General features: G+C 43.3%; 1 protein-coding gene across 8 annotated transcripts in view; it reads right to left on the bottom strand.

The window, feature by feature from the left end:
- The window catches only part of LOC105392978 (phosphatidylinositol 4-phosphate 3-kinase C2 domain-containing subunit alpha), a 46007-nt gene that overhangs the window by 1890 nt on the left and 17160 nt on the right, over nt 1-26957 (bottom strand). For 3 of the 8 annotated variants that reach the window (XM_048625144.1, XM_048625145.1, XM_048625148.1), the window contains 16 exons: nt 20143-20309; nt 19597-19816; nt 18813-18980; nt 17959-18116; nt 17182-17269; nt 16498-16627; nt 15496-15651; nt 14010-14160; nt 13046-13202; nt 12276-12409; nt 10410-10514; nt 5384-5584; nt 2352-2434; nt 1780-1893; nt 753-901; nt 280-366 (listed from right to left, as the gene is read on the bottom strand). In XM_048625144.1, the coding sequence (XP_048481101.1) occupies nt 280-366; nt 753-901; nt 1780-1893; nt 2352-2434; nt 5384-5584; nt 10410-10514; nt 12276-12409; nt 13046-13202; nt 14010-14160; nt 15496-15651; nt 16498-16627; nt 17182-17269; nt 17959-18116; nt 18813-18980; nt 19597-19816; nt 20143-20309 (2268 nt within the window). Of the gene's footprint in view, nt 1-279; nt 367-752; nt 902-1779; nt 1894-2237; nt 2435-5383; nt 5585-10409; nt 10515-12275; nt 12410-12825; nt 12978-13045; nt 13203-14009; nt 14161-15058; nt 15138-15495; nt 15652-16497; nt 16628-17181; nt 17270-17958; nt 18117-18812; nt 18981-19596; nt 19817-20142; nt 20310-26957 lie in introns of those variants that run through there. The other 5 variants (XM_048625150.1, XM_048625143.1, XM_048625146.1 and 2 more) reach the window with 4 other exon arrangements.

Below are 26957 nucleotides of genomic sequence, written 5' to 3'. Positions count from 1 at the left end.
GGAAAATTTGCAGGTTACTGGGCGTGGAACTCAAAGTATTTGTCATAATCAGTTAGGTTATAGGATAAGGGTGCACGAATGAGCCCGAGTGACGCAGTCAACTGTAAGTAATTTGTGTAAGTCTGGCGCACCCTGGGTAGCCATCGACTGAAGCTAATCTGACTGGCTAACCCTTTCACTATGGTGATTGACTCTATGATCTTGTTTTTGTCACCGCACGCTAAGAAGAAGTTCAGATGTACAAAAAAAGTATTTTTTTGGAATGTAGGTTTAGTTTACCATTTCCATAAATGACGGATGAGAATTTCGCTTCAGCACTCTCGTTTTCCTCTTCGTTTCTTTGGTAGGATCTGGCACTAGATACACCTGAAAATATTAATAGTACACATTAGGATTACATCTTTGAAAATTTTCAGAGAGCTAAATTAAACAGCGAACGCTCCAAAATGTACTTTGATTTGGTCAATTTCGTCAATATATGCGTGTGGCATGTATTTGCTACATTCACGAGCTTCTTAATCAAGCTATAGATAAAGTACCGAAGACTACCGATAGATGGCATTGAAACGAAGTACGCAAGTCTAACTAGGTGAAATTTAAGAACTACGTACTCCCTAGGTCCCTCTTCAATGGAGGAATGGCAATACCTTTGTTCCAAAATACCTCTACAGTCTAGGAAACTCTTAATTATTTGATAAGTACTCGTACATTACTTAAAATGTCCCTTCCTCAATACGAACACTAGTCCTTACCTTGACATAGGGGTTGGGCGGCAGACCCTGAGGCGTGAGGGCCAGCGACTGCGCGTGCAGAATGAGCACCGAGAGGGCGCCACCGGCGTACTGCACCGACATCTTGAGCGACCCCGAGCCGCTGTTGTCGAGGCTCTCCACTGCTTCGCCTGGAATGTAGGGAAGGGTGAAGTTGTAGAATTAGGTAGAAAAAATACAATACAATACTGAAGTAGAAATGGTTCGGACATATGCTGAAGAATCGATACCTTGGTACCTTGGTAGCTCTTTAGATGAGATCCATGTTGCGTTCGTGGAGGTATTTGTCTATCAGTGGTGTCAGTGGTGTGAATGAAAGAAGCTTTCCAGAGAGACGTGTCAACTGTAAATTATGTATATTTCCAGAGCACCTGTACAGTCAGCGAGTGACGCTAATCTGACCAACCAATCGTTTCACCACGGTGATAAAATGTAGTCCAGCTCTAGTATTCCTGTCCAACACGCTAAAGGCAGGCACACAGCCGGATTGACGCAACGACAGCGTATTTAAAGGCTCCACACTTTGCCATCGCCCACCGTCACGTCTCGCCACCTTGAGCACACCTTAAGGATAACACACCTTTGTGCTTCGTCCTCTGCGGCTCCAGTTACTGCTGATCCCTCAGCAGCGGGTGGAAGAAGGTGTACACGAGGTCCCAGTGCGCGAGAGAACCGACGCCCACGGGGCAGTCCATATGTTGGATACCACCAACAGGCAAACGTAGAGCGTCTTACGCTAATGACCATATACATTATACAGGCAATCTTTTCGCTAAGGTTACAAGATGTCGTCTAGCTCTAGTAATCTTTACCAAAAGATCCAAACTCACAGACGGATTGACGCAACGACTGCGTCCTGCCAGGTATTTAAAGGCATGGAACTCCTTATTGGACATCCAGCCCCGGCTACATACTGCCATCGCCCACCGTCACGTCTCGCCAGTTTTTTGAGCACTCCTTAAAAATAAAGAGAGAGAGAGAGAGAGAGAGAGATTAAGAGATAACACACCTTTATGCTTAGTCCTCTGCGGCTCCAAGTCCTGCTGGTCCCTCAGCAGCGGGTGGAAGAAGGTATAAACCAAGTCGGAGTGCGCAATCTCGTCGGCCAGGCTGAAGAGAGAACCGACACCCACGGGGCAGTCCAGTGGAGACCACCAACAGGCAAACGTACGCTAATGACTAGCCAATCCTTTCGCCACGGTTACTAGCTCTAGTACGTCTCACCAACACGCTAAAGATCCAGACCCACAGCCGGATTGATAACACGATACCGACCTGCCGGGTATTTAAAGGCAAGGATCCATATGAGCCGTCTAGCCACACTTGACGCATATGGAATACCATCTAATTAAACACCCTTTGGCCTACTGGCGATACTTAAGAGCCGCTCACCTTTATGCTTAGTCCTCTGCGGCACACCCTTTTACCCACCGGCGTCGCTTCTTACACACCTCAATAACCCCTCACCTTTGTGCTTAGTCCTCTGCGGCTCCAGATCCTGCTGGTCCCTCAGCAACGGGTGGAAGAAGGTGTACACGAGGTCAGAATGCGCAATCTCGTCGGCCAGGCTGAAGAGAGAACGCAGGAACGCCTGAACGTCCGAGAAGCGGCGTTCGGCCACTATGCGCGTGTTGGAGCGGCCCACGTGGAGACCCATGGGTAAGCTGGGGAAGAGAAGAGTGTTATAGTAAATTTTTACCTCTAAATACACACGTTTCAGTTTTCGGCGGCTACAAACTTGTCTGAATCCAGTCATCGTATGAGGTCTCAACAGGTTAAAAGGTTTTCCAGTGGGAATTCAGGGATAAAAAGATCTAGTAATATGAAGTAAGTACTTAAATAAGGTGATAATGGCGCATGTTACAGAAAACTGAGCGTATGATTGGAATAGTGATCTACTCGCTAATGTAGACTGTAATAGGATACCTACTAAATTTGTGACTACAATTGTACATAGGAAATAATGTAAAATGTTTTAGTGTAACGAAATGTAACAGATTTCGCATTTACTTTTAGTGGATAAATTTACATATCTGCAGTAAACTGAGTTCAAAAACACATTTCTGAATAAATTTACATGAGAGCATTGTCAAAATACATAGCACAAGTCATTCTACGTTACATTATTGCCGGCCACTATAGAAATATGTTATCACCAAGTTATCAAGTACATTGTTCTACCGATTGATTCACTATCGGAGCGGCCACAATCGAATATCACGATAGTGTTATCTATTTAGTTCTCATTCCTATCGCTTCACCATCTCAAGCCCGCTGCTCTGACTGCAAGAATATTTCGTCGCTTGTGTATGATTAAAATAAGTATTTTTTGCGTACAGATAAGATATTTAATGGGCAGGTATCTTATCTGCGGCCAGTCGTGTGGAGAACACAAATGGACAACGGGGAGTAAATTTACGAAAAAGAATAAATTAGTGATATTGGATCTTACGTTTTGAAGGAATGGCTGTTTGAAAGTTATGGCTGTTATCAGACCCGCCGAGAATTGTAAGTAACATAATTTGTGTATGTTTATGTTTATCTTTTGTCCGATATGGGGAACCTCTTCCGGAGCTCTACTTAAGCAGTGTTTAAGTGGCCTTTCGACTAATGGGGCCTGCTATCCAGATATCTTTAAATTGTCGATAGTGAATCTGAAAAGTCCAGTAACATGTGGATAAAATATTACTCAAAGCTAGATAATATTTAAAGTAAGCGAGGGAGTATCTATTGTGCTTATCTATTTGTCACGGACGGCACATTCAAGATTAACAACTATGTATGTTTTAATTTTAACGATTGTAAACAACTCATGAATTTAGTATTATAAAATTATTTGTATAAATCGTCCCCGTCGTCTTGTATATATTTATACATTTACTTATATTTAAAAAATCACAACGAATTTACAACGAAATTTTTCCCCTATTTTCAGACGACAACACAAGCAATCTAATAGCGTCTTTAGGCGTGGTCTGCGGTTTAGCGACAATAGTCCTTATGCTCAAGTTCCGAGGGTTCAAGGCGTCGCTCAACCTGGGCTCGGGGCGGCGGAAGGATGAAGAGAACTATCGCACTACGGAGATCACTGGTGCTTACAGACCCAATAGGGATGAGTTCTTTGGTATGTGATGTTAAGTTTGTCAAAATCAATAGCTTAAGCCCCAGTTTCACCATACTCTGTTAACATAGCAAGGGATTAGTTTTTGACTTTTGACACATCTTTCAAGAATTTAATATGGAAATGACGTATAATTAATGACATTACAATGTAACAGGGGTTTTTATCATCTAACAGACTGGTGAAACTAGGAAAATCTGAGAGAGTTTTCGTATGTTCAGTAATGATGTTCTAACTACAATATTAGCGATAAAATTACAAGTGATACATTTTATTCACGACCCCGAGGTCAAGTCAATATTTACATTTCAATATCAAAGTAAATATGCTTTTTTACTAAATAGCATGAGTGAACATGACAATAAATAAGATAACTTCACATCGCTAATATCTAATTCCCAGGATACGGCAGCTTAGCCGAGCCTCCTAAAAAGCTGACTCCCGCTATGGTAGTTCTACCGCCCAGCAGGACCACAGCTCCGCCCAAACCCTCTCGCAGCGCCACGGACCTGACCGCCCTGGCGCCGCCGCCCGCCCCAGCCGCCCTCGCGCCGCCGCCCACGCTGCCGCTGAAGAGTTCCCCCAACATCTCCCGCGACCCGCGCGGCCGCACCAACAGCGCACGTGACTCCGTAGACCTGCGCACCATCGACGTCGCGCAACTCAACATCAAGGAGAAAGCCAAGAAGAAACAAAAGAAGCCCGCCCCGGACCCGGCGCTAGAGAGACAGAGAAAGCTGCAGGAGAAAGCGCGGAGAGACGCGGAGAAGCAACGGGAGAAAGCAGCGAAAGAAGCCGAGAAACAGCGGAAGATACAAGAGAAGGAGCAGAAGAAACGGGCAGCTCAAGAAGAGAAGCAGAGACGGGAGCGGGAGAAGTTAGACAGGCGGAAGAAGACTCGCGCGCCGTCGCAGCCGCCTCCTTTACCCACCACGCCGCCACCACAATCAGTAGCCCCTAACTACGCAACAAACACGTTGGACAGTTCAATAAGTCGGTCGACCGCGCCGCCACCGTACAGCGAAGCTATCCAAGTTATTCCCAACACTAGAGACGACACAGGCAACACTAGCTTCGCTAAGAAGGAAGATGCTGGAAGCTGGGACCTGGTGAGCCAGCATCGAGCGGCCATGCGGGGCGTGGCGGGGGGCGGGGGCAGGCCACGGCAATTGAAGATGGACTTGGGGTACAATGTGGGGCAAAGCAAGGTGGATAATAGTGACGCCTGATTGTTGGTTGGGTGTTTACAGTTAGAGGATAAATTTAATGTTGTTTTTACTATTTTTAATAAAACCTAATTTAAATAAATTTTAGTCTTGATTAATATTCATAGAATAGCCTAGACGAGCCTTCTAATAGTTTTGATTATTTTCAGCCGCTTTCTTTGCGATGCCGCTTGCAAACTAAGATAGAGTAGCACTTCGATGGCTTACTATGTACGATTATTGACTAGTTTTAATAATTATTAGGTACATCAAAAAGACTACGTTACCTGTGAACCTTCGCCAGCGGGAAGTGCAGACATATCTTCTGATATAGCTCAGTAAAATGTCTATACGATCGGTAGAGGATCGCAGGCGTGGCGTGTCCCTTGCGAGTCACTCTCAGAGAGTACACGTAGTGCTTCTCAGGGTCGTAGCGTTTTTCGTAGCCGAGACATTCCACGGTTTCTAGGCGGCCTTCTTGAGCCATCCTGGGGAATGGTGGGTTAGTTAATTGATTGGTAATGGGAGTATGGATGTAACACTATTTTGAAATATGGTTATAGTAGAACTAATGTAACACTGAAGACACTTTATAGGCCGCGTTAAAGATTATTATGTGTGAGGTGCGGTTGGGTGGATTGTGATGCCATTGGTACACTTGTCCAAAATTAATGTAATTGAATCGTAAGAGCCTTAAAAAAACACTTGCATTTTGCATGTTAGAAAGAAATAGGAGTCAATATCATGTGTCACATAATCGAAAACAACCGATCTGTTAAAGAGTTCTATGCGCATTATCAATTTTGGAGCACTGTACGGGCTATGTCAATCGGTGGCTATTCGTCTATTGCAGCAAGGTTGCGATTCGAATCCTCTCTTTTTATGACTGCAACATGCTGTGACCAACAAGATGGCCATATTGGTAAATTACACACTGATGTAACGTAACATGTCATATTTTATTTATTTATTTAGCCTTTATTGCACACACACGATGAAAAAAAACAAATTAAAATGCTCTATTTATAAAATGCTCTGTTCATTCGTGTAGTGTGCACATAACACTATGGGAATTATTTCATGGCCTGTTATGTATAGCAGCATGTATCCGAGAGTTTTACTGCAATTTCCTTTCAAAAGGAGTTTTACATTTGACGACACCATAGCTTAGGCGGTAGTGATGCTGCTCCTGAAGCTTGGAGCCGCGGGTTCGAAGCCCACCCAGGGCAAACATTCTTGTGATGAACACTTGTGTTTGCCTTATGTTTGGTTGTCGTGGCGTGTATATATTTGATATTTATCTATTTATATGACGGGGAGGGGTGTCCGCCGGGCATCTCGTCTGGCGGTGGATTCATCGGGCGGGCGGAAATAATAGGCTCTTCGTATAGTTCGTATCTTGATTATTCAGATTACAATCAACACTTCATGTAACAATGCAAGATCGCGATGATGCAGACGGATTACTTTTAGAAACGCGGCAAGTTCGATACAGCACACTGTTTCCCGTGTCACGTCCAACTCGTCCAAGCTCAGAATCCAGAATGGCGGCATGGCCCCTTCACTTTTTAAACGTCACATGACCTCTTACTTTTTAAAATGTTGCCAGGGCTGTATCGACCTTACCCAAGGAAAATCCCTTGACGTTTCTGATTCGATTACGACGCGTTTACACGCTCAAATCAACGTCGATGCGGCGTTTGTCTGCCAACGCTGCGACACGGCCATCATGACATCTCACACGTCCTCGTGTGAGTTATCTGGAAAGAAAGAAAAACATCCGCAGTAACTGAATTTTACTCGGCCAGTCCTGACCTAGTCAGGGAAGAAAGCAGTGGGCTCATGAACTCTGCATTCATCACACTGATGAACAATGAAGCTTTAACTTGAACAGTATCAGACAAAAAGTCATTAAATCTCAAAATTGGATATCAAAGTTCAATTAGTTACACGTTTCAAAAAGGAAAATTTCAAAACAGGTTAAACCCATTGATGGAACAGCAATAACGTTAAAAATAATCGAAGAATGTATACACAGCTTAAATTAATCATACTCTCATCCAAGACAACCTCTCTCTGGCGTCTGATAGTGACTCAAAACAATCTCTATCCGGCGTCAGTCTACTACCACTTCCATCTTGTGGTATCAGACAAAACAAATCAATACCTACTCGAAAGTTAATCCACTATCTTTAACTCTGTACTAAACAAAAACACGGATCAGGATCTGATTACCAATGGTCCTTGCTCACTTGTCCAGCAACCTCCATCCGGTTACCCAAGTACTCATCACGAATGCACACCTCCATCCGGTGTCATTCCAGTGGCATTAAACAATTGAGCAAGACACACCACAGAAACACGCAATCCAATCTATTGTTTCATCATTACTTAGCATTAAAAAGATCATAATCAAAAAAATTGGGAATCAACTTTCGGAAATTTACCTAATGAGGTCATGGACGCATGTTCATAACCCTAATGACCTTAGCTACAAAAAAAAACAATCTAAAAGTCTCTCTCTGTCTCTGTCATCTCTCATCTCTCATCTTTCATGAAAACTCATAAGTCAGAATCAAACTTTATTCAATCAACAGTATCAGCACTAACACAAATTTACACACAGACACAACTAGTACACGTCAAATCTTATGTACCTAGGTAACTTTCATCAGTTTGCCATGTACCAATCACGAACAAAAATATCATCACAATGATTTATTCTGATATACCATTCGAGTAATCACCTATCACCACGGTTAATCCAAACCGAACTCAAAGACGCACCTCCACCTCATGTGGATTGCACGCGTGTATCACACGCTACGGTCACACGTCACACAAGACCACGACTACAACCAGAGCCTTACACAAGCGCGAGCTCTACACCCACTCTCTTCCACAAAGAGAAGTTGTCTTACCTCGGCTCAGCTACTGGTTAAGTCGAATTAATACGGTCGATAGCAACCACTCGAATCCACCCAAACTCAATCTTCATCATTCTCTACATCATCGTCAATACTGATTGGTACATCGCTCGCTGGCATCTTTCTTAACCTATCGTGAGTATTTGTAAGTTGGTTTTGAATTTATAGCCTTTAGTCGATAACGATCACCATCTAAGACCTCGATTACCTTAAAAGGACCTTTAAATTTTGCATCTAGTTTAGTTTGATTTCGCTCTTCATTTTCTAGCAAAACAAAATCACCAATCTCAAAATTCAATACTTTGGCCTTAGTCAATAGTCTAGTAATTAGTCAAATCAAAACGAGTCTTATCGTAGTCAGCTCTCCTCTGAATATTCTCTGACGCAGTTTCGCGAACGCTTTCAATATTGACTTGTTATCAACCTCACTACACATCAACGACAACGGTCTTGCGACTTTACCGATAAGTAACTCCAGTGGTGAAGCCTTTGTAACGCGGTTCAAGGTACAATTATTAATTGCAAGTTGTACTTCACCTAGAGCATCTTGCCATGATTTGTCGCCACTGGTCTCTACTGCAGTCAACATCGATTTCAAGACGCTCATGACCTTAGCTTAGCAGGACCTCAGGATTTGATCGACCTCAATGTCATAATCTTTTTTTTTTTTAAACTCAACAGGTCTGGCAACCCGACAGATTAACAGTTCCAGGACTCGAACCTCGAAAATAATTCCACAGTACCGGTCACACTAACCTCATCCACGTAATGAAACATCTAGCCTCTAAACTTTGAAACCACAGTCATAGTTTAAACGAAAACAGCTCACCAGATTAATGCAACATCCCAGCAGGCGCGCTCACTACGCATAGATCTTCTCCTTGGCTGCACCGCATCCACTCGCTCCTCCACTGGCAGCATCCTGGTCCTCTCTGCGACGCTTTGGACAGCTGGATGCGAAGTGTCCCTGGCCCTGGCAGTGGAAGCCAGTGACCGCAGTCTTCGCTGTAGATGGAGGCGGTATCCTCTTGAAATTGTCACTTGGTTGGGAAGGGGAACGCTCTTCTGGTCTCCTCCAACCACATCTTCTTTGTAAGCAGAACGTGGACTTGTGCCCTAATTTCTCACAGTAGTTGCACTTTATGGAAACAGAGGCACTGAAGCTGCGAATTTTCTTGCTATCGAGGTAGTCCTCGCTATTAGCTACTTTCCGTTTTAGAAACGAAACAGCCTTGAGCTTTTGCTGAAGCTGGTTGCGCGTAGTCACTTCTGTAGTGAAAGCCAGTCGTTGGACACTTCGGTCAAATCGGGAAACATGTGCCAACACTGTAGCCAAAGCAAGCTGTTCGATATTCATGTTCTTCCAGCGTGACATGATTGCAGTCATCAGCGAGGCAGCATAAGTAGCAAGGCACCCATTTTCTTTCGGTTTACTGTCACTCAAATTAATTAGGAATGAAGCTGTATTTCTGGGCACTCGTACCTTTGTATGAAAAGCTCCGTGAAGTCACTCCATGTCATCCAAGGGAAAGATACAGTTGACAGCCACGTGGACGCATGACCTTTCAGAGCGCGGCTCAAGGCCACCATAAGCCGTGCGCCTAGCAGATTCTCGTCGTTGATGCACAGGTCCGCAGTCGACATCCAAGAACGTGCGTCGATATCGGATTTACTGGGATCGTAATCAGGTAACCTCAGCTCGGACGACGACGACGGCGTTTTCATAGCTCGAACAAGCGTCAGGAAATTCCGATTCTGATGTTCTAGAAGCTGCTGCCATTTCTCGTAGTTCGTGTCGTGGTGTGAAGCACGTGGGGTGGCGTCTTCTGATCCCACATCTGATGACGGGGAGGGGTGTCCGCCGGGCATCTCGTCTGGCGGTGGATTCATCGGGCGGGCGGAAATAATAGGCTCTTCGTATAGTTCGTATCTTGATTATTCAGATTACAATCAACACTTCATGTAACAATGCAAGATCGCGATGATGCAGACGGATTACTTTTAGAAACGCGGCAAGTTCGATACAGCACACTGTTTCCCGTGTCACGTCCAACTCGTCCAAGCTCAGAATCCAGAATGGCGGCATGGCCCCTTCACTTTTTAAACGTCACATGACCTCTTACTTTTTAAAATGTTGCCAGGGCTGTATCGACCTTACCCAAGGAAAATCCCTTGACGTTTCTGATTCGATTACGACGCGTTTACACGCTCAAATCAACGTCGATGCGGCGTTTGTCTGCCAACGCTGCGACATATATATTTGTGTAGATATATCAGCTGTCTGACACAAATATCGCAGGCTCTGCTTAGTTTAGTTCCATAGCCGTGTGTGAAATGTGCCCACATATTTATTTATTATGTCTATCTATGTAGCATGTATACTGACGTGTAGACCCTTGGCATGAAGGCCAGCAGCTCGGCGGGCTGCGCGCCCGCGTCGCCCGCGCGCAGCTGCGCCAGATTGTGCAGGAAGAAGTTGATCGGGGTGAACCTGCGGATGGGAATGCTGGGGTTAAATGCGGGGAAAAATAGGTAGGTATAGCTACAAATGCGGACTCTAGTAAGCGAAAGGACAACAAAAGGGCGACGCGAAGTGGCATCGGAAAAGACCTTATCCAGAAAGGGCGAATTCGCCGCGATTCTCTCGTAAGGTGCGTACTAACGCGCGAGCATTTGGGGAAGAATATGGAGTTGATATAGAAGTGCACTCGCTCTACAGTTCGCGCCTTGACTGGATGCAACAAGGCGCACCTATCCCTAGTATCTCGACTCGCGCACAATAAGCGGCCTCTGCATTAGTAGGTTTCCTCGATTCAGGATACAAAATAAGTCAAATCAAATCTACTCTCTCATTCCTGCTAGCGCCTAGATCTGTAAAATTATTGAACCTACGTCCTAATCTGAAGTATTTCCAAGTGGTCTAATACTGACTTGCTCTTGAGTGAGTCGTGTATGAGTCTGGCGAAGGCGGCGGCGGCCTCCGCGTTGGTCGCAGCATTTTTATCTCACTCTATTCGACACCACGATACAAAATAAGTCAAATCGAATCTACTCCCTCGCTCTCTTATTAGATCTGTCACATTATTGAACCTACGTCCTAATATGCTGCGCATCTGTGAGGAATACGCCCGCTCTCACGGACTCATATACAACGCCAAAAAGAGTCAAGTCATGGTATTTGAGGCTGGATCGAAATTACGTAGGGTCAACACTCCACCAATTCGGCTAAATGATGTATTTAGGCCACCTACTGACATCCAGCCTCAAGGACGATGACGACATGGAGAGGGAACGGAGGGCATTGTCGATTAGAGCAAATATGATTGCTCGCAGATTTTTTCGATGCTCCAGGCAAGTCAAAATAACGCTTTTTAAATCGTACTGCACCACATTCTACACCTGCAGCTTGTGGGCCTTCTACACGCAAAAATCGTACAGTGCCCGCCGGGTTCAGTTTAACAATGCGTTCCGGAGTCTGCTGGGGCTGTCCCGACGCTGCAGTGCGTCAGGCATGTTTGTGGAGGCGCGAACAGATTGCTTCTATGCAACTATGCGAAAGCGAGCCGCCTCGCTGGTGCGACGCGTGCGGGCCAGCCCCAACACCCTCCTGACCACCATTGCGGCCAGGCTCGACTGTCCCTATGTGGGTCGCTGTTCCCTGCTGCATGCTAGCGTCCCCACCTGGCAGAGGCCACCCGCATAGGACTAGTTTTTATAAATTATTAATTTATGTTGTTGTGTATTCTGTCTACTAACATAGAAATAAGGGCTATTGTTACTAACAACAACTATGGGTTATTTTTGTAATTATGAAAAATTACCTGAAATAAATGAATTTATTATTATTATTATAATACCTATAGATCATAGAATCTACAAATAAATTTTACAAACGCCAAAAGCGACATTTTTCCTTATTCAGAGTATTCAGACCCTCTGAAGACTAAGTCTGAAGTCCTATAATACTGACTTGCTCTTGAGTGAGTCGTGTATGAGTCTTACGAAGGCGGCGGCGACCTCCGCATTAGTTGCAGCATCAAATCATAGTAGATACTCGGTTCGACACGACTCTCTCTCTAATTCCTGCTAGCGACTATAGTCATTCCTGCTAGCACCTATGTCTGTCAAATTATTGAACCAACGTCCTAATACCTATCCTAGAATGTAGAAATTAATTTTTAAGACGCCAATCCGCCGTATTTTGTCTAATTCAGACCATCTGAAGTAAAAGTAAAAGCCCACTAATACTGACTTGCTCTTGAGTGAGTCGTGTATGAGTCGTGCGAAGGCGGCGGCGGCCTCCGCGTTGGTGGCGGCGGGCAGTAGGGCTGCACGCACGTAGCCCACTGCGGAGGAACTCACGCCGGGGACGCCTGATGATGCCATCTGGGGGGGAATGGGGGGGTGAGCGAGGAACGTTGCTTGAACATTACCAAGTGACATAAAATTGTGGGCTCGTAGAAATATACGAATTTAAATCACGTGTAACATGGCATGTATCGCCGTGTACCAGAACTAATGTCGAATACACCAGCAGGTCCAACAGTCACTATGTAACATCGCGTGTAACAAGGGCTGCAACACCGTGTATCCGGGTCAGCAGGTCCAGTAGGTCGTGTTACTGTGCTGTGAGGTGTAACATACCACGCAACATGCGGTGTAGCATCATATTATATCAGGACTAGCAAGTGTGCGGTACACGCTTCGTGTCACTCCGTGTCATGTAACATCATGTACCAATTTCGAGCAGGTCTTTGGACAACGCACTCACTATGACATGTAACATGCGGTGCAACACGTACCAGAGCCAGCAGGTCGAGCAGGTGCGCACAGTGCGCGCGCACCACGTTGAACGCGGCCGCGCACAGCTCCACGAAGTGTTGCGTGGTGTAGCATGCGGTGCAACACGTACCAGAGCCAGCAGGTCGAGCAGGTGCGCACAGTGCGCGCGCACCACGTTGAACGCGGCCGCGCACAGCTCCACGAAGTGTTGCGTGGTGTAACATGCGGTGCAACACGTACCAGAGCCAGCAGGTCGAGCAGGTGCGCACAGTGCGCGCGCACCACGTTGAACGCGGCCGCGCACAGCTCCACGAAGTGTTGGAAGCGCTGCGTGGGCCGGTCGCCGCCGTTCATCACGTATACCATGTCGTGGGTGAGAACGAAGGGGACGCGGTCGCTGGGAACAAATTATAGATGCTACTTAAGGCGATTGCGGGTTTCAACATAGTAAATTTCCGTGAGTTAAGGCGGCGGCAGAGTGTGGGTTTTAAAAAAAAAACTGTAATTTTTAAATAGAATGATAATCCACAATCGAAGCGGTGCGAGGTCATTAGGGCTTCTAATATGTAAGGCCCGATAGCCGGGTCCACATCAGACAATCCAACGAGATCAAATCGCGCGCATATTGTGTGTTGTAAAAGTGAATACCTAATTGTTTCATCTAAAATATTTTATGATAGTTCCCACTTTGCTACAAAAAGAAAAATACTGCACATTATGTAAACCTGTACTATGCATACTTATCTTATTGCAGTATTGTGCCATATAAAACATTATAGCTTGATTGGAAAATATTATACTCCTGTCTGACAGGCGTACGGTGGCCTGCGCCTAAAAGTATACAGGCGGAGATTTTAAAATAGCGATCCGGGGACGTGTTGTGTGTGATGTATGTAGCAGTGGTGTTTATGTGGATGTCCTTGAGAAGCATGTGAGCTTGAAATCTTATTAAGCATAGGATATTGTAGATAACGTACGGTGGCCTGCGCGTAAAAGTATACAGGTACAAAATAGTGTACACTACACTATTTTGTACCTGTATACTTTTACGCGCAGGCCACCGTACGTTATCTGCAATATCCTATGCTTTTTCAGAACATATTTTTAAACAAGCGCTATAAGTAGGTATGGTGCCAGACAAATTTATTATAATGAAACTTATTTAACCAAAAGCGCGCTAAGCCTAGACCATCAGTGTAAGTACCGTTTAAAGTTGCCAAACATCTGCGCGTCGCCGAGGAACTTGCCGAAGTCGATGTGGAACAGGTGGCCCGACGTCTTGAGCATAATGTTGTCGTTGTGCCGGTCACAGATGCCCAGTAAGTAGGTGGCGACACTGTAGCCCGCGCAGGAAGCTGTAGAAAGGAAGAGACTTGGAATACTCGTAAATATTCAGAAATGTGTGCTGTTGTTGTGGGTAAAAAAAGTAACTTATTATGTTACAAAAAAATACGATACAGTATCTCTTGTATCTTTAAAGTTATAGGTATAAATTATATTGTCGTTGTGCCGGTCGCAGATGCCCAGTAGGTAGGTGGCGACACTGTAGCCCGCGCAGGAAGCTGTAGAAGGATGAGACTTGGGATAATGATTCAGAAATGTATGCTGGTGTTGTGGGTAAAAAGTAACTTATGTTACAAAATAAATACGATACAGTATCTCTTTTATCTTTAAAGTTATAGGTATAAATTATGTTGTCGTTGTGCCGGTCGCAGATGCCGAGTAAGTAGGTGGCGACACTGTAGCCCGCGCAGGAGGCTGTAAGGAAGAGGGTTTTAGATGGTCGGAGTCAGAAATGTCTACTGGTGTTGTGGGTAAAAAACTTACTAAAGATACAAAAAATGCGATGCTGTTCTCTCTCGTTAAGTTGTTTAAAGTTATAAAGATAAATATACCCAGCTAGGTATACAGGATGTTGGAAAAGTGTTATACTAAGCCGAAAGGGACTCAGGTTTTTAAGTTAGCAAAAAGAAATCTGTGCTCCGAAACTGCTTCAAGTCGATTTTGGTTTTGTTTTTTATTGTTATAGGTAATACTAATGTTACGCCGACTTACGCCGCGTATCCGTTGCCATATTTTACCAAAATCGGACCAGCCGTTCAAAAGTTAGGGCACTTTTAGTGTTGAATTTCGGTGTTTTTGCGTTGGTTAGGTTATTTTACATTACAATTATGTTAATTTTTGTGTTGTTTCTGTGTGTGTAAAATACTTAAATGTATTTTCTTTCTTTCTTAATAATGTGGTTCCACTGACCGGTGAAGTTGTCCCGGGCGCGCTGGTACTCCAGCTCGCTTGGGTTGTGCTTGGCCAGCCACTCCGCGATGGGCTTGTCCTTGAACGAGCCCGTCTGTATGTGTCTATGTGTCTGTCTGTGGTAGCGTAGTAGCTCCCAGCGGATGAACCGATTTACGTTTTTTTTTTTGAGGTACCGTAGCTTCCAAAGGGATGAACCAATTTACGGTTTTTTGCGGTAGCGTAGCTCTTAAAAAGCTAAACCGATTTCAGTTTTGTTTTTTTTTGAGACATAGGTAATGTTACCCCGCCTGTTATTAGCCATATTTTATCAAAATCGGACCAGCCATTCAAAAGTTACGTGACTTTTAGTGTTGAATTTCGGTTAGTTTTAGTTAGTCAGTCGTTGGTTAGGTTATTTTACATTACAATGATGCTAATAATGTTGTTCCACTGACCGGTGAAGTTGTCCCGGGCGCGCTGGTACTCCAGCTCGCTTGGGTTGTGCTTGGCCAGCCACTCCGCGATGGGCTTGTCCTTGAACGAGCCCGTCAGCCCCCACTCTGTCTGGATGGCGCGCAGGGTCTCCGCTTCAGAGACTATCTCGATCATGCCTGCAGGGAAATAGATTATGCGCTTTAGTATGTAGAATGAACTGAACAGGGATACGGTTAGTGACCTAACAAGTTGGTATAAATGTACTGGGAAAAGTGGGAGATTGCGAGTCACCTCTGACTACTCCTTCGAGGAGTCATATATTATGAGTGAACTAAACTTCTAGTTTTCGCCCTATTTTATCTGCTAATGGATACCGCATACCGTAATGCGATGGCTCTATATTAGAACATTTTATTTCTTGTGTTAAGGTAGGTAGGTACCTATTTTATGAGTCAAAGCCCATTTTTTAGCATAGTCATGCGATTATTCTTTCTGTCTTCTATATTTACATAGTAGGTGCAGGTGTCAAGGTGGCTTTTAAGAAATTAATTGATTTCTTATTTAATAATTGTTAATAGTGTAGTGACCTTGTCTGGCGGCGGTGGGCACGGCCTGGAAGCACACGAGGCGCAGGTCCAGCCCGCTGCGCAGCCACAGCGCGTCCATCACGCGGATGATCTGCAGAACTAGCGAGTCTTGTATGTAAGTAGTAATGTATAGTAGTGTGGTGACCTTGTCTGGCGGCGGTGGGCACGGCCTGGAAGCACACGAGGCGCAGGTCCAGCCCGCTGCGCAGCCACAGCGCGTCCATCACGCGGATGATCTGCAGAACTAGCGAGTCTTGTATGTAAGTAGTAATGTATAGTAGTGTGGTGACCTTGTCTGGCGGCGGTGGGCACGGCCTGGAAGCACACGAGGCGCAGGTCCAGCCCGCTGCGCAGCCACAGCGCGTCCATCACGCGGATGATCTGCAGAACTAGCGAGTCTTTTATGTAAGTAGTAATGTATAGTAGTGTGGTGACCTTGTCTGGCGGCGGTGGGCACGGCCTGGAAGCACACGAGGCGCAGGTCCAGCCCGCTGCGCAGCCACAGTGCGTCCATCACGCGGATGATCTGCAGAACTAGCGAGTCTTGGCGGAGGTCGTCGCCTATCTGTGGGCGGAAGGGGGGGGTAAGTTAGAGGTGGGAAGGTTCTGGTGTTGTCAAAAATTCAATGTCAAAGTCCAATGCTTTTATCTATCGTATAAATATAAAAGAATCTTATGAACGTAAAAACAATCTACTCGGTTGTGGTGGACGATAATGTTATAATGAGGAGAATCGCAAAGGGTTTATTGTTTATGAAATAGGTTTCAAAAATACAGGATCGAGAAAAAATATACTGCCATTATAAAGTTATCTGTGAATGCTGTATACTGGTTACTTTTTATCCCGAAAATACTATGGTAAAGTGCAGCGTTTAATGTTTTCATATTCCTTTTACAACGGGCGCCGGCGGAGAGGCAGGCCGAGACGGAGATGGCGGGACGACCTGGACAAATTCGATAACAACTGGGCTGAGGGTGCACAGGATCGAAAGGTGTGGAAGATGAAAGGGGAGGCCTTTGCCCAGCAGTGGGAAAATAAGTAGGCTATTATTATTTATTATTATTTACAACTAGATCCAGAAGCATACACTAAAACATGAGTAAGTGTTGAATACGTACTTTAAACATGGCGGGTATGACGGCGTTGTCTCGCCCGATGAAGTTGATCTTCAGGGGAAGAGTGTTCGATGCGAAGTATGAGCATTGTCTGAAAAGTAACGTTCCATTTACAAGCTGTCTCAAAAACGGTTTTGATTTTAGTGTAAGTAGATGACATAAGTAAAATTCTAATTTGCGTGGCAAACCACTTGTAGGTAAATATAATTCAATATACATTCGCTGTGTTTTCATTAAATTTCTTAAGTTCTTACTACATAAATAGATCAGAACGGCCACCATCAAATACCTTTTTGCCACATTTTATTTTTGCCTCTGCTTCACCCCTCACCTCCAGGGGATCTTAAGTGTCTTAAGAGCAAGTTAAGTACTTCCTATGCTTATTAAGCTTCCGTTAGAATAAAAACCTTTAGTATAAAACGAAGACTAAATGTAGTTCTAGTTTAAACCCTGGCTAAAGCCAGGCTAGTGATTTATATGAAATCTCTGGACTATAACCGGGTCCACATCAGAACTATCTTTAGTCCACGTTTTAGTGTATAAAACGTCACGGGCAAAGAAACAGTTCCACTTACAAAATTCAGACACCAAAATGGCCCCAATTAATACGGCAACAAAATATTTACATTTTCAATCGGTAACATTCTGATGCAACGTTAAATGTATTTACATATTGGAGAAGGCGTTTTTTTTTCCGTTTAGGAGTAATTTGGTCATTTTCTCAATGGAATTTTTTCATTGCCCGTGAGTGTAGTAAGAGCTTAAGAGGCGACAACTCACTGCACATTAACATCATGCACGACAGCCGCCGGCGACAGCGGCAGCGCGGCGGGCTGCTCGCGCAACAAGGTCGCTAGTTGCGTGGCCCCGCTGGTGAGGGCGCGGGAGCGGGCGCCCTCTTTACCCGTCTTCACTGACATGGCTGTTTCTGTTAGCGACTGTTGGAGAGAAGGGAGGATTAGAGTGTACTCATAATGTTTTCTTTAAGACTTAAAGGATTAAGAGTTTTTAAACTGATTGTGTTAGCTGCTGAAGCTATACGGGTTCGTTGTCGATGTACATAAACAAATACAGCGCTCTGATTGGTGGAACGCCTATGTAATTGTACTGTCACACAGTGAGCATTACTTATATTATTAAAGAATTCGGTCACAGCTTGTCTTACCATCCAGTAGCAGAGCCGCGTAACGCTTCTCATAACGTACTAGTATTTTCATTAATGTTTGCTCCATACTTACATAATATTATGAAAATGACAATAAAACTTACAGCGTACACTAATGGGAATCGAAACGTAATCGCCCCGCCTCGTGACAAGCTCGGTTGAAAGGCGATACGGTGACGATCGGTTTTCGTTACGTTTATGTGTGCTGTGAATTTAAAGGCTTTGTCAAACAGAAAGCGTTACAAGCACGCGTCAGTACCACACTACTTTGGTAAAATACCATCAAACAGAGCGCCAGCGCTAGTGTTGCGTTGCGTACTGCTGGCTCTTTGTTTGACGGTATTATAGTACCTACAACACATCTTATAGTCATAGCGCGGCGTCAATTTAGGGCTCTGACGCGCGCGCATCGTTACTAGCGCTAGTAACGATTTCTGTTTGACGAAGCTTTAACAACTAGTGTACCGACCTGCACCAGCAGCCGCTGCCGCTGCAGGCTGGCGGCGAGGCGCTGCCCGCAGCCGGCCAGCAGCGCCTGCAGCAGCAGCCGCCGCCGCCAGCTGCACACCGCGCCGTCGCCCGCCGCCGCCGCGCCGCCCTCGTCCAGCGTGATGCCAAGGAACTCTTGGCCGGTGCCCTGGGGGATTAAATGAAGTTAGTGGTATGATAACGCAGTAAATCTATTTATCTTCGATGTAAATTAAAAAAAATGGATTGATGTTCGTTTGTCTGCTTAAAACTCGAGACCGGCTGAACCACTTTGGAAAATTTTGGTCCTGAAATGTTTGTAGTAGTCCAGGAAAGGTTTAAAAGTTAAGGTGGGGTAGCCGGGCCAGGTAGTAGTTGATGAAATTTATATTATGTGATGTGAAGATACGAGGTAAAAGTATGTTTCAAAAATCGAAAAATGCAGTAACATAATAATTGATCGTAGTAGGTATGTGCATTATATGGGTGTCGGACTAAGACTTAGACTGTTCAGTGTTTATGATTGCTAACTGGTTACAGGTTAAAAGGTACAATAATGGTAACCATAGAAGGCAGCAAAACTAGCTCTGTGTCCTTATAGCCCACAGCAAACACTATCTTTATGCCTATTTGACGCTCTGGACAACCACCCTTTAATATACTCTCATAGCATAATTTTCAACAACGTCTCAGACAAACCATCCCTCCTTACTTCCACAAACTACCTACTGTTAAACCAAACCAAACCTAATGTTATTCAAAGTTTCTAATTATAATAAAATAACCTGATGACTAGGCAGCCCATGCACCAGCAGCCAGAACATGTTGGCCGCTATCCGGACGCTGCCGAATGCTCTCCTCAGCAGCAGCGCGGCGAGCGGCGACGCGGCGGCGCAGTCCGACCGCGCGGCTGCTAGTAGTTGCGGCAGGCAGCGGCAGAACGACCCGTCGTCGAGGTCAGAGATGAGCGAGACGGCTAGGGCACGGACGTCGGCGTCCGGGAAACTGTGGGGGGAGAGGGGTGATTTAGTTGGAAGGTATTTAAAGAATTGTATAGGTATATAAAAATCACATCTAAGTATTTACAAAATTAAGGAATTTTCTAAAATCCTTAAAATTTACACCTTTTGATTTTTATACTCTTTACTTCTCTATTACCACAATACCACAAACCACAAGTGAGTAGCAGTCGGAACCGAAGCGTAATTCAGGCTGCAATCAGCCTGCCTTAGTTTTTTATTTCTTCCTTTCTTTCTTCACCACCAGTTCTCATACGCGTAGAGCGCTGGTGTTTTCTGCTGTTCTCACCAGCAGCCGCAGCGGGCACTCACCAGGGCAGCAGCAGGTGCAGCGCGGCGGCGGCGCCGGGCTTGCTCCACGCCTGCAGCAGCGCCAGCAGCTGGGCGCGCTGTTCGCCGTGCCACGCTGTCGCAGTCAGCAGCACGAGGGGTAATGCGCCGGATAGTTCCAGCAGGTATTGCCGCTTCTCCCACATTATCTGTGTGGGGTTGAAAGGTTACTTTGAAATAAGGGGTTGGTTTTGGTGTGGAAAGATTAAAAAAAATACGACAGTTACAAAATGAATCAAGGCGCCTACACACTATTGAAACCCCACGCGACCCGATGAAACTTAGTGGTGGGAAAAACGGCTACATTTTGATAACACGCTACAGACGCTATGTTACACATTTATAGCAGGTTATTTAATCCGCTACGTTATAACGATATTGAAGAGCAAAAAAAAAATTGATGAAAAAAAAAATTGATGAAAAAACCAATGAACTTTCCTTCATACTTTACAGGCTTAGGACTGTCTATAATGGCACATCACTGTTTCTATAATGGCACATCACTGTTTCTCTTCATTTTTATGAGTTATTGTCAAACGTTCTTTAATTGCAATAACTATTTACACAAAACACTTTAAAACCACAAAGTAATATCCTTTCAATGTTTCATCCACTTACGAAAACACACGTAAAGTAAAGATAGGTAAATTGTCCAGTCAAAGTTCAATCACACACAATCACAAAACATTTAAGGGGATCCCTAAAGCTAAAATGCTAAAGTCGGCTTGATATACTTGATTAGATTGGAAAAACGGTGGCTTCTATCACATTGATAAAAATATATTTTGTAGCAGAGGGTATACTGAACATGTTAGTTGCTTATAAATTGGTGCAGGATTATAATAAGTATGTTAAAAAAAATTGCAAACACACCATGTCTTTTGCCATTTTTTGACTTATTATGAAAAAACCCTCGAAATCAGAGGGCCCATTTTCATGGAATCTTATATGTATGTGTAGGTAATTAAATTCTTAACAAAGTTACCTTAAAGAGTTGGATTTAATGGACCAGAAGTCAACTTTTTTTGCAAAAAACTAATAAATTCCGGTTTAAAAATGATGACACCGTGACAGATTTCAGATTTCTTCAGTCGTCGCCCTGGTGGCGGCCTGTTAGGAGCGATACCCACGCCATTTTATTTTTTATCAAATATTTCACAAAAACTGATTAAATCAACAAATTATGACTACAAGTATTATAATACATATGCATTTGCTATGGAAAGTTAATTTTCTAATCATTTTAGATGCAGAAAAGCCGAAAATTCTTAGAAAACATTTCGCCTTTTCGATTTGTTTACATTTTTTACTATAGAGTTACAGATGCATAGATAAAGGTAAACATTGCACATAATGACACTTATTAGATTCTCCGAATAAGAACTATACGGTCAATGCAGTATGCCAAAGCGCGAGCCTGTTTATATTCTGAGGGGTAATTTATTTTATTTTAACGGTTGTGTATGGTAGGTAAGCTACACAATATACAGGGTGTTGAAAAGTAAGTTCATAATTTGTTTTATTTGAAACCAAAAACCGTAGTTAATTAAAAATATATATATATTTTAAGATGTGGTAGTCTGTACACTACAGGTTGTTAAAAATAAGTAAGTATTTTTAAAAATTGAAGATCTAAAATTTACATAATTTTTTAAATCTATTTAACAAGCTTTGCAAAAAAGCTGTGAATTCAAAAAACGTTTCTATTGACACCAAAGAGTACTTTTCGCCGAGAAAAGTGGAGTTACAATGTTTGCGATCTAAAGTGATGATAGAACTAGAACTTATTTTTTCAGTTCACCTGCTGTTGAGTGAAATCGTAATTAGGTAAATGACTCCTTGACATGAAAATAACTTTTTTTTTATAATCGTTATAACAAAACCGTTTTTTTTAATACAGCAATATTTGTAGGTGTACTTACAGTGAGCAAAAGAGCGCAGCAAGGTGTAAATTTTTTGGTTTTTAAGAAACAAAAATATTATTTCTATCATATCCCAAATACACATAAGTACTTAAAAAAAAAAATACACACTCTCGCCTTGTACTAATGTACTCCCTTGCGGGGGTACTTACATGTTATTATTTTTCTGGTGACCTCCCCATATCCCTTTGCCAGCTACGTAACCTTTTGTGACACCCTGTATATGCAGAGTTCTGCAAACTACTGTTCTGCTTTTGAAACACCAAAAAAAAACAGGTCGTCTAACTAAAAGGTCACGTGACCAAAAAAAAATTATATGAAGAAGCGTTTTTTTCATGAATATAAAAAATTACGTAGGATAAAAGTTTTTCAGAGTGACGCCTGAGTAACGCCCTTTCGGCTAACTATACTTTTTTTATTACACGGGGGCAGAGTTTAATACAACACCCTGAACTATTAAACTCTGATAATATTTTCGCGATTTTTTTACATTCTGATTTCATTTCCTGGCTTAGAAATAACATCAATAACATGCTGCACACGTAGGTTTCGGCATAGTATTAAACCCTTTTTGCAACAACCTGTATAAATATCGGCACGGGTACGACTTTATACATAATTAATTATTAAATATTAAAAATACTTTCAAATAAAAATAAATATTTTCGTATCACAAAACAATATTACTTACTTAGTATATTTTTAACAAAGTGGCATGTCTTCACTTTTATGTTTTCGAGTACTATGTTAAAATTTCATGTCATTGTCCGTAGAACGCCCCGCATACCTCAACCCCCCCTCACTAGATTTGACAGATTCTGATTTTCTTCCAGCTTTAGTGACAGCCTTAAAATACGAAATTGTCCTCAGAACCAAATTGTCCGTTAGAAAGTACCTATTTACACTTACACAAACACTATTTATTTTCAATTTTACACTAAGCCTAAATAAACACTATACCTATTTTAATACGTTACTATTTAAACTATTTATTATTATGTATATTTACAAATATTAATTTACAGCACGCAAATGCAACAAAACAAACAACGCGATCATAATTCGTAACGTTGCGCGAGGCACAATTAGCATAGCGGCCACCCGTGGCCGTTGCCAAATCGCGACTGCGGAGCTAATTTCAGCAGATAGCGGAGCGCTCTTGCGTAGTGAATCTTGTAGCTTCGCAGCGTCTCGCTCTCTCACACGCAAGTCGCGCGACGTTGCACCGTTGAGAGAGCGAGACGCTACAAAGCAAGTGAATATCGCCTGCGCGGTTATCGCGCGCCTCGTCTCGCGGCTGCGAGAAATAGCGGAGCCGCTCCGCTATTTCTAGCAGACTAGCAGTAGCGTCGTGGCAACGGCCGCGGGCAGACGCTGTCCAATTTTGCGAGCTAAGATCGAATGGCGGACGACCGAATGGCTTAGTGGTTAGTGACCCTGACTACTGAGCCGATGGTCCCGGGTTCGATTCCCGGCTGGGGCAGATATTTGTTTAAACACAGATATTTGTTCTCAGGTCTTGGATGTGCCCGTAAAATGGCAATAGGCCCGCCCCCTATTACATTGGGACTAACAACTCTGGCGAAAAGTGGGTGCAGCAATGCACCTCTGCCTACCCCGCAAGGGAGTACATTTAGTACAAGGCGTGAGTGCGTGTGTGAGATCGCGAGGGCGCGCCGCGTTATAATTATAGCAGCATTTGCGCGTTCATAAAGCGAATGCTATTCGTTGCGAGCAAATCACTTGCTATGTTTTTTAGCTATATGTTATATTAACCTCCACTAGATGAAACGCGACGCGTATTGAAACGAATCCAATGTTCTATTTTCTATAGCTAGAATCACACAATGAACATCCCACGTGACGCACTTCACGATACATTGAACGCGTAGCGTCGGGTTGCGTGGTCACAATGTGTTTCGGCCTTCAAGGTGATGATGATCTTCGTCGTATCTGACTACAGCGACTCTTGCTACTGTCTGTTACGTCAAAAAAAATGCCCATCAACTGTCAACTGTCATCACAAGCAATCTTGCGCGTGCATTTTATTTCAGTTTTTTGTGTCAAAAAGCTATATTTTGATCTGTAAATAGTGTGAAAGTGGAAATAAACATTTGGAAACCATCTGATATTGTTATCCGCGAGTGAATCATTGTTTTTCGACAAAAATACAGTGAAATAATTTCGCGAGTGACATCTAACAGTGCCAAATTAATTTTCTACCCACATTTAATTCTGTCAATCTACCCTACATTTTTTAATAAAAATAAAATAATGTTGCCAACCTAGAAAAATAAAAATCTACCAAAACATTAAATCTCACTAATAAAAAAAAATATGAAATGTCGTGTGCAGGGGGCCCGGGGGATGCAGATGGGGACCCCCCTATCAGACCTTCTCATAGGAAACTTGTGCAATAAGTATTTCATCCAAGTTTGTTGAAAAATACACAAAACAGAACCTTGAGTGATTCCACTACTATGCCTAAAGACAATGCAGCTAAATCTATGGAAGTACAAATGTCAGGAATCTCCCAAGGACTGCTATCAACTGAAGATATGGATAATGATGTACAAGAAATACCCACTCAGCAACCTGAATGGCAAAGAGTACCGCCATTGAGAACAACAAAGCGAAAGAGAATCTCACATTCCGTTTCACCACCAACAACACCTACAAGTAATAGGTTTACTGATTTGCCTGTTGATGCTAAGGAAGTAGCCGCAGGTGTAAAACCTAACCCAATGAGGGAAAGCCGACCACCTCCACTCATACTATATGGTATAGATGATATCAGAAAATTGTCTGACCTGATAGAATCTGTAATATCCAGAAGTGACTTCAACCTTAAGATAATCACTAAGAACCAGCTGCGAGTAACCTGTAACACAGTCGAAACCTACAAAAACCTCATGTCAGTGGTCCGAGCTAACAACCTTATCGGACATACATTCACAAGAAAGGAAGAAAAGTGCTTCAGAATAGTAATAAAAAATCTTCATCATTCTACCCCACATGATGCAATTGTGGAAGAACTTGAAAAAACTGGGAACAAGGTGCGAGGCCCTGTCATCAATGCCCGTGTAGGCCAAGATAAAAAAACCAACTTCTACGTTTTTCGTAAACCTAGAGCCCAGCAAAAATAACAAATGTGTGAAGGACATACGCTACATATACAATACAGTAGTGTCCATAGAACAACCAAGAAAACAAAATACTGTAGTTCAGTGCAAGCGCTGCCAGCAGTACGGCCATAGTAAAAATAACTGTCTTAGGCCATACCGCTGTGTCAAGTGCGCTCAGAATCACGAAACATCAGAGTGTACAAAACAGGACCGGAACACACCAGCAACATGCGCCTTGTGCTTAGGTGACCACCCGGCGAACTTTAAGGGATGTTCTGTTTACCAAGAAATTATCAAAAGAAGACTAAAAAAGCCCAATCAACCAGCTCTTGCTGAATTTGTAAAGCCACCAGCAATGACAACTAATAGACGCGAATATCATGAAGACAATCATCCTACAACTGAATCAGGCTCAAAACTTGAAGACCAACCACCCAGCAACCATAAGAAAAAATACTCGGACTGTGTTAAAGGCAGACCTGTCGAAACTGAAGACATCAAAACATCAAATCTGTTACATGAACTCATCGCTAAACAATCTGAAAAGATTGATGCCCTCCTTCAACAGATAAGTACCCTAGTCGGTCTTATAGCCACGCTCGTCCAACAAATGACAAAATGAGTGCTCTAAAAATTGCCACATGGAACATAAATGGCCTCACACCAAATAAATCAGAAGTGGAGGCATTTATAAACGTTAACCATATTGACATATTGCTGATCTCTGAAACTCACTTTAAAGAAAATACTATCTTTTCCATACCGAGATTTAATGTTTACCATACAAACCATCCAGATGGAACAGCACATGGTGGTACAGCTGTCCTAATAAAGTCATGCATCAAGCACTACCCATTGCCGTCATTCTGCACGGAACAAATACAGGCTAGTACTGTTGCTATTCAACAGAGAGGCGGATATCTCAATGTATCTTCTGTATATTGCCCTCCCAAGCACAAAATCGATGAATCGAGGTTTAAAGATTATCTTACTACCCTCGGCCCTCGCTTCATAGCTGGAGGTGACTGGAACGCGAAACACACTCACTGGGGATCTAGACTGATAACAACTCGAGGGAGAGAACTCAAAAAATCTATTGACAGTTTAAAATTAACTACACTGTCATCAAACGAACCAACTCACTGGCCAACAGACCCCAATAAGCGACCAGATCTCATTGATTTTTTTGTAATTCGCGGCTTGTCCACGTTACACCTTCAACCAGAATCAAGCCTAGATGGTTCATCTAATCACACGCCAGTAATTCTTACATTAAACACACCCATAACCAACCGCAAGTTTGCTGAAAGACTATACAATGAAAAGACAGACTGGGACGGTTTTCGAAACTACATAGAAGAAAACATAAATCTCAAAATGAAACTCAAAAACAGTGATGATATAGAAGTAGCGACAAGATACATAACCAACCTTATCCAAAATGCATGCTGGCGATTTACTCACTTTACTGAAAGAGTACACAAACAGTCCAAAAATCTATCGGCGTTAATAAAAAATATGATTCTTGAAAAAAGACGTCTTCGCAGAATATGGCATAACAGCCGACATCCAGACGACAAAACCGCCTTTAACAAAATGAGTCGTGAGCTAAAAGAACATATTACAGAACTAGAAAACAAAACATTCCAATCAAAACTAGAATCATTAACAGCGAAGGCAGATACAAACTATTCTCTATGGAAAGCCACCAAAAACTACAATAAACCTCATAATGTGAAACCACCGATAC

This window comes from Plutella xylostella, chromosome 13, assembly GCF_932276165.1.
Source record: "Plutella xylostella chromosome 13, ilPluXylo3.1, whole genome shotgun sequence".
Lineage (NCBI taxonomy): Eukaryota > Metazoa > Arthropoda > Insecta > Lepidoptera > Plutellidae > Plutella > Plutella xylostella.
Note: the sequence above shows the minus strand (reverse complement) of the source record. Positions and strands in the feature narration are given on the sequence as shown.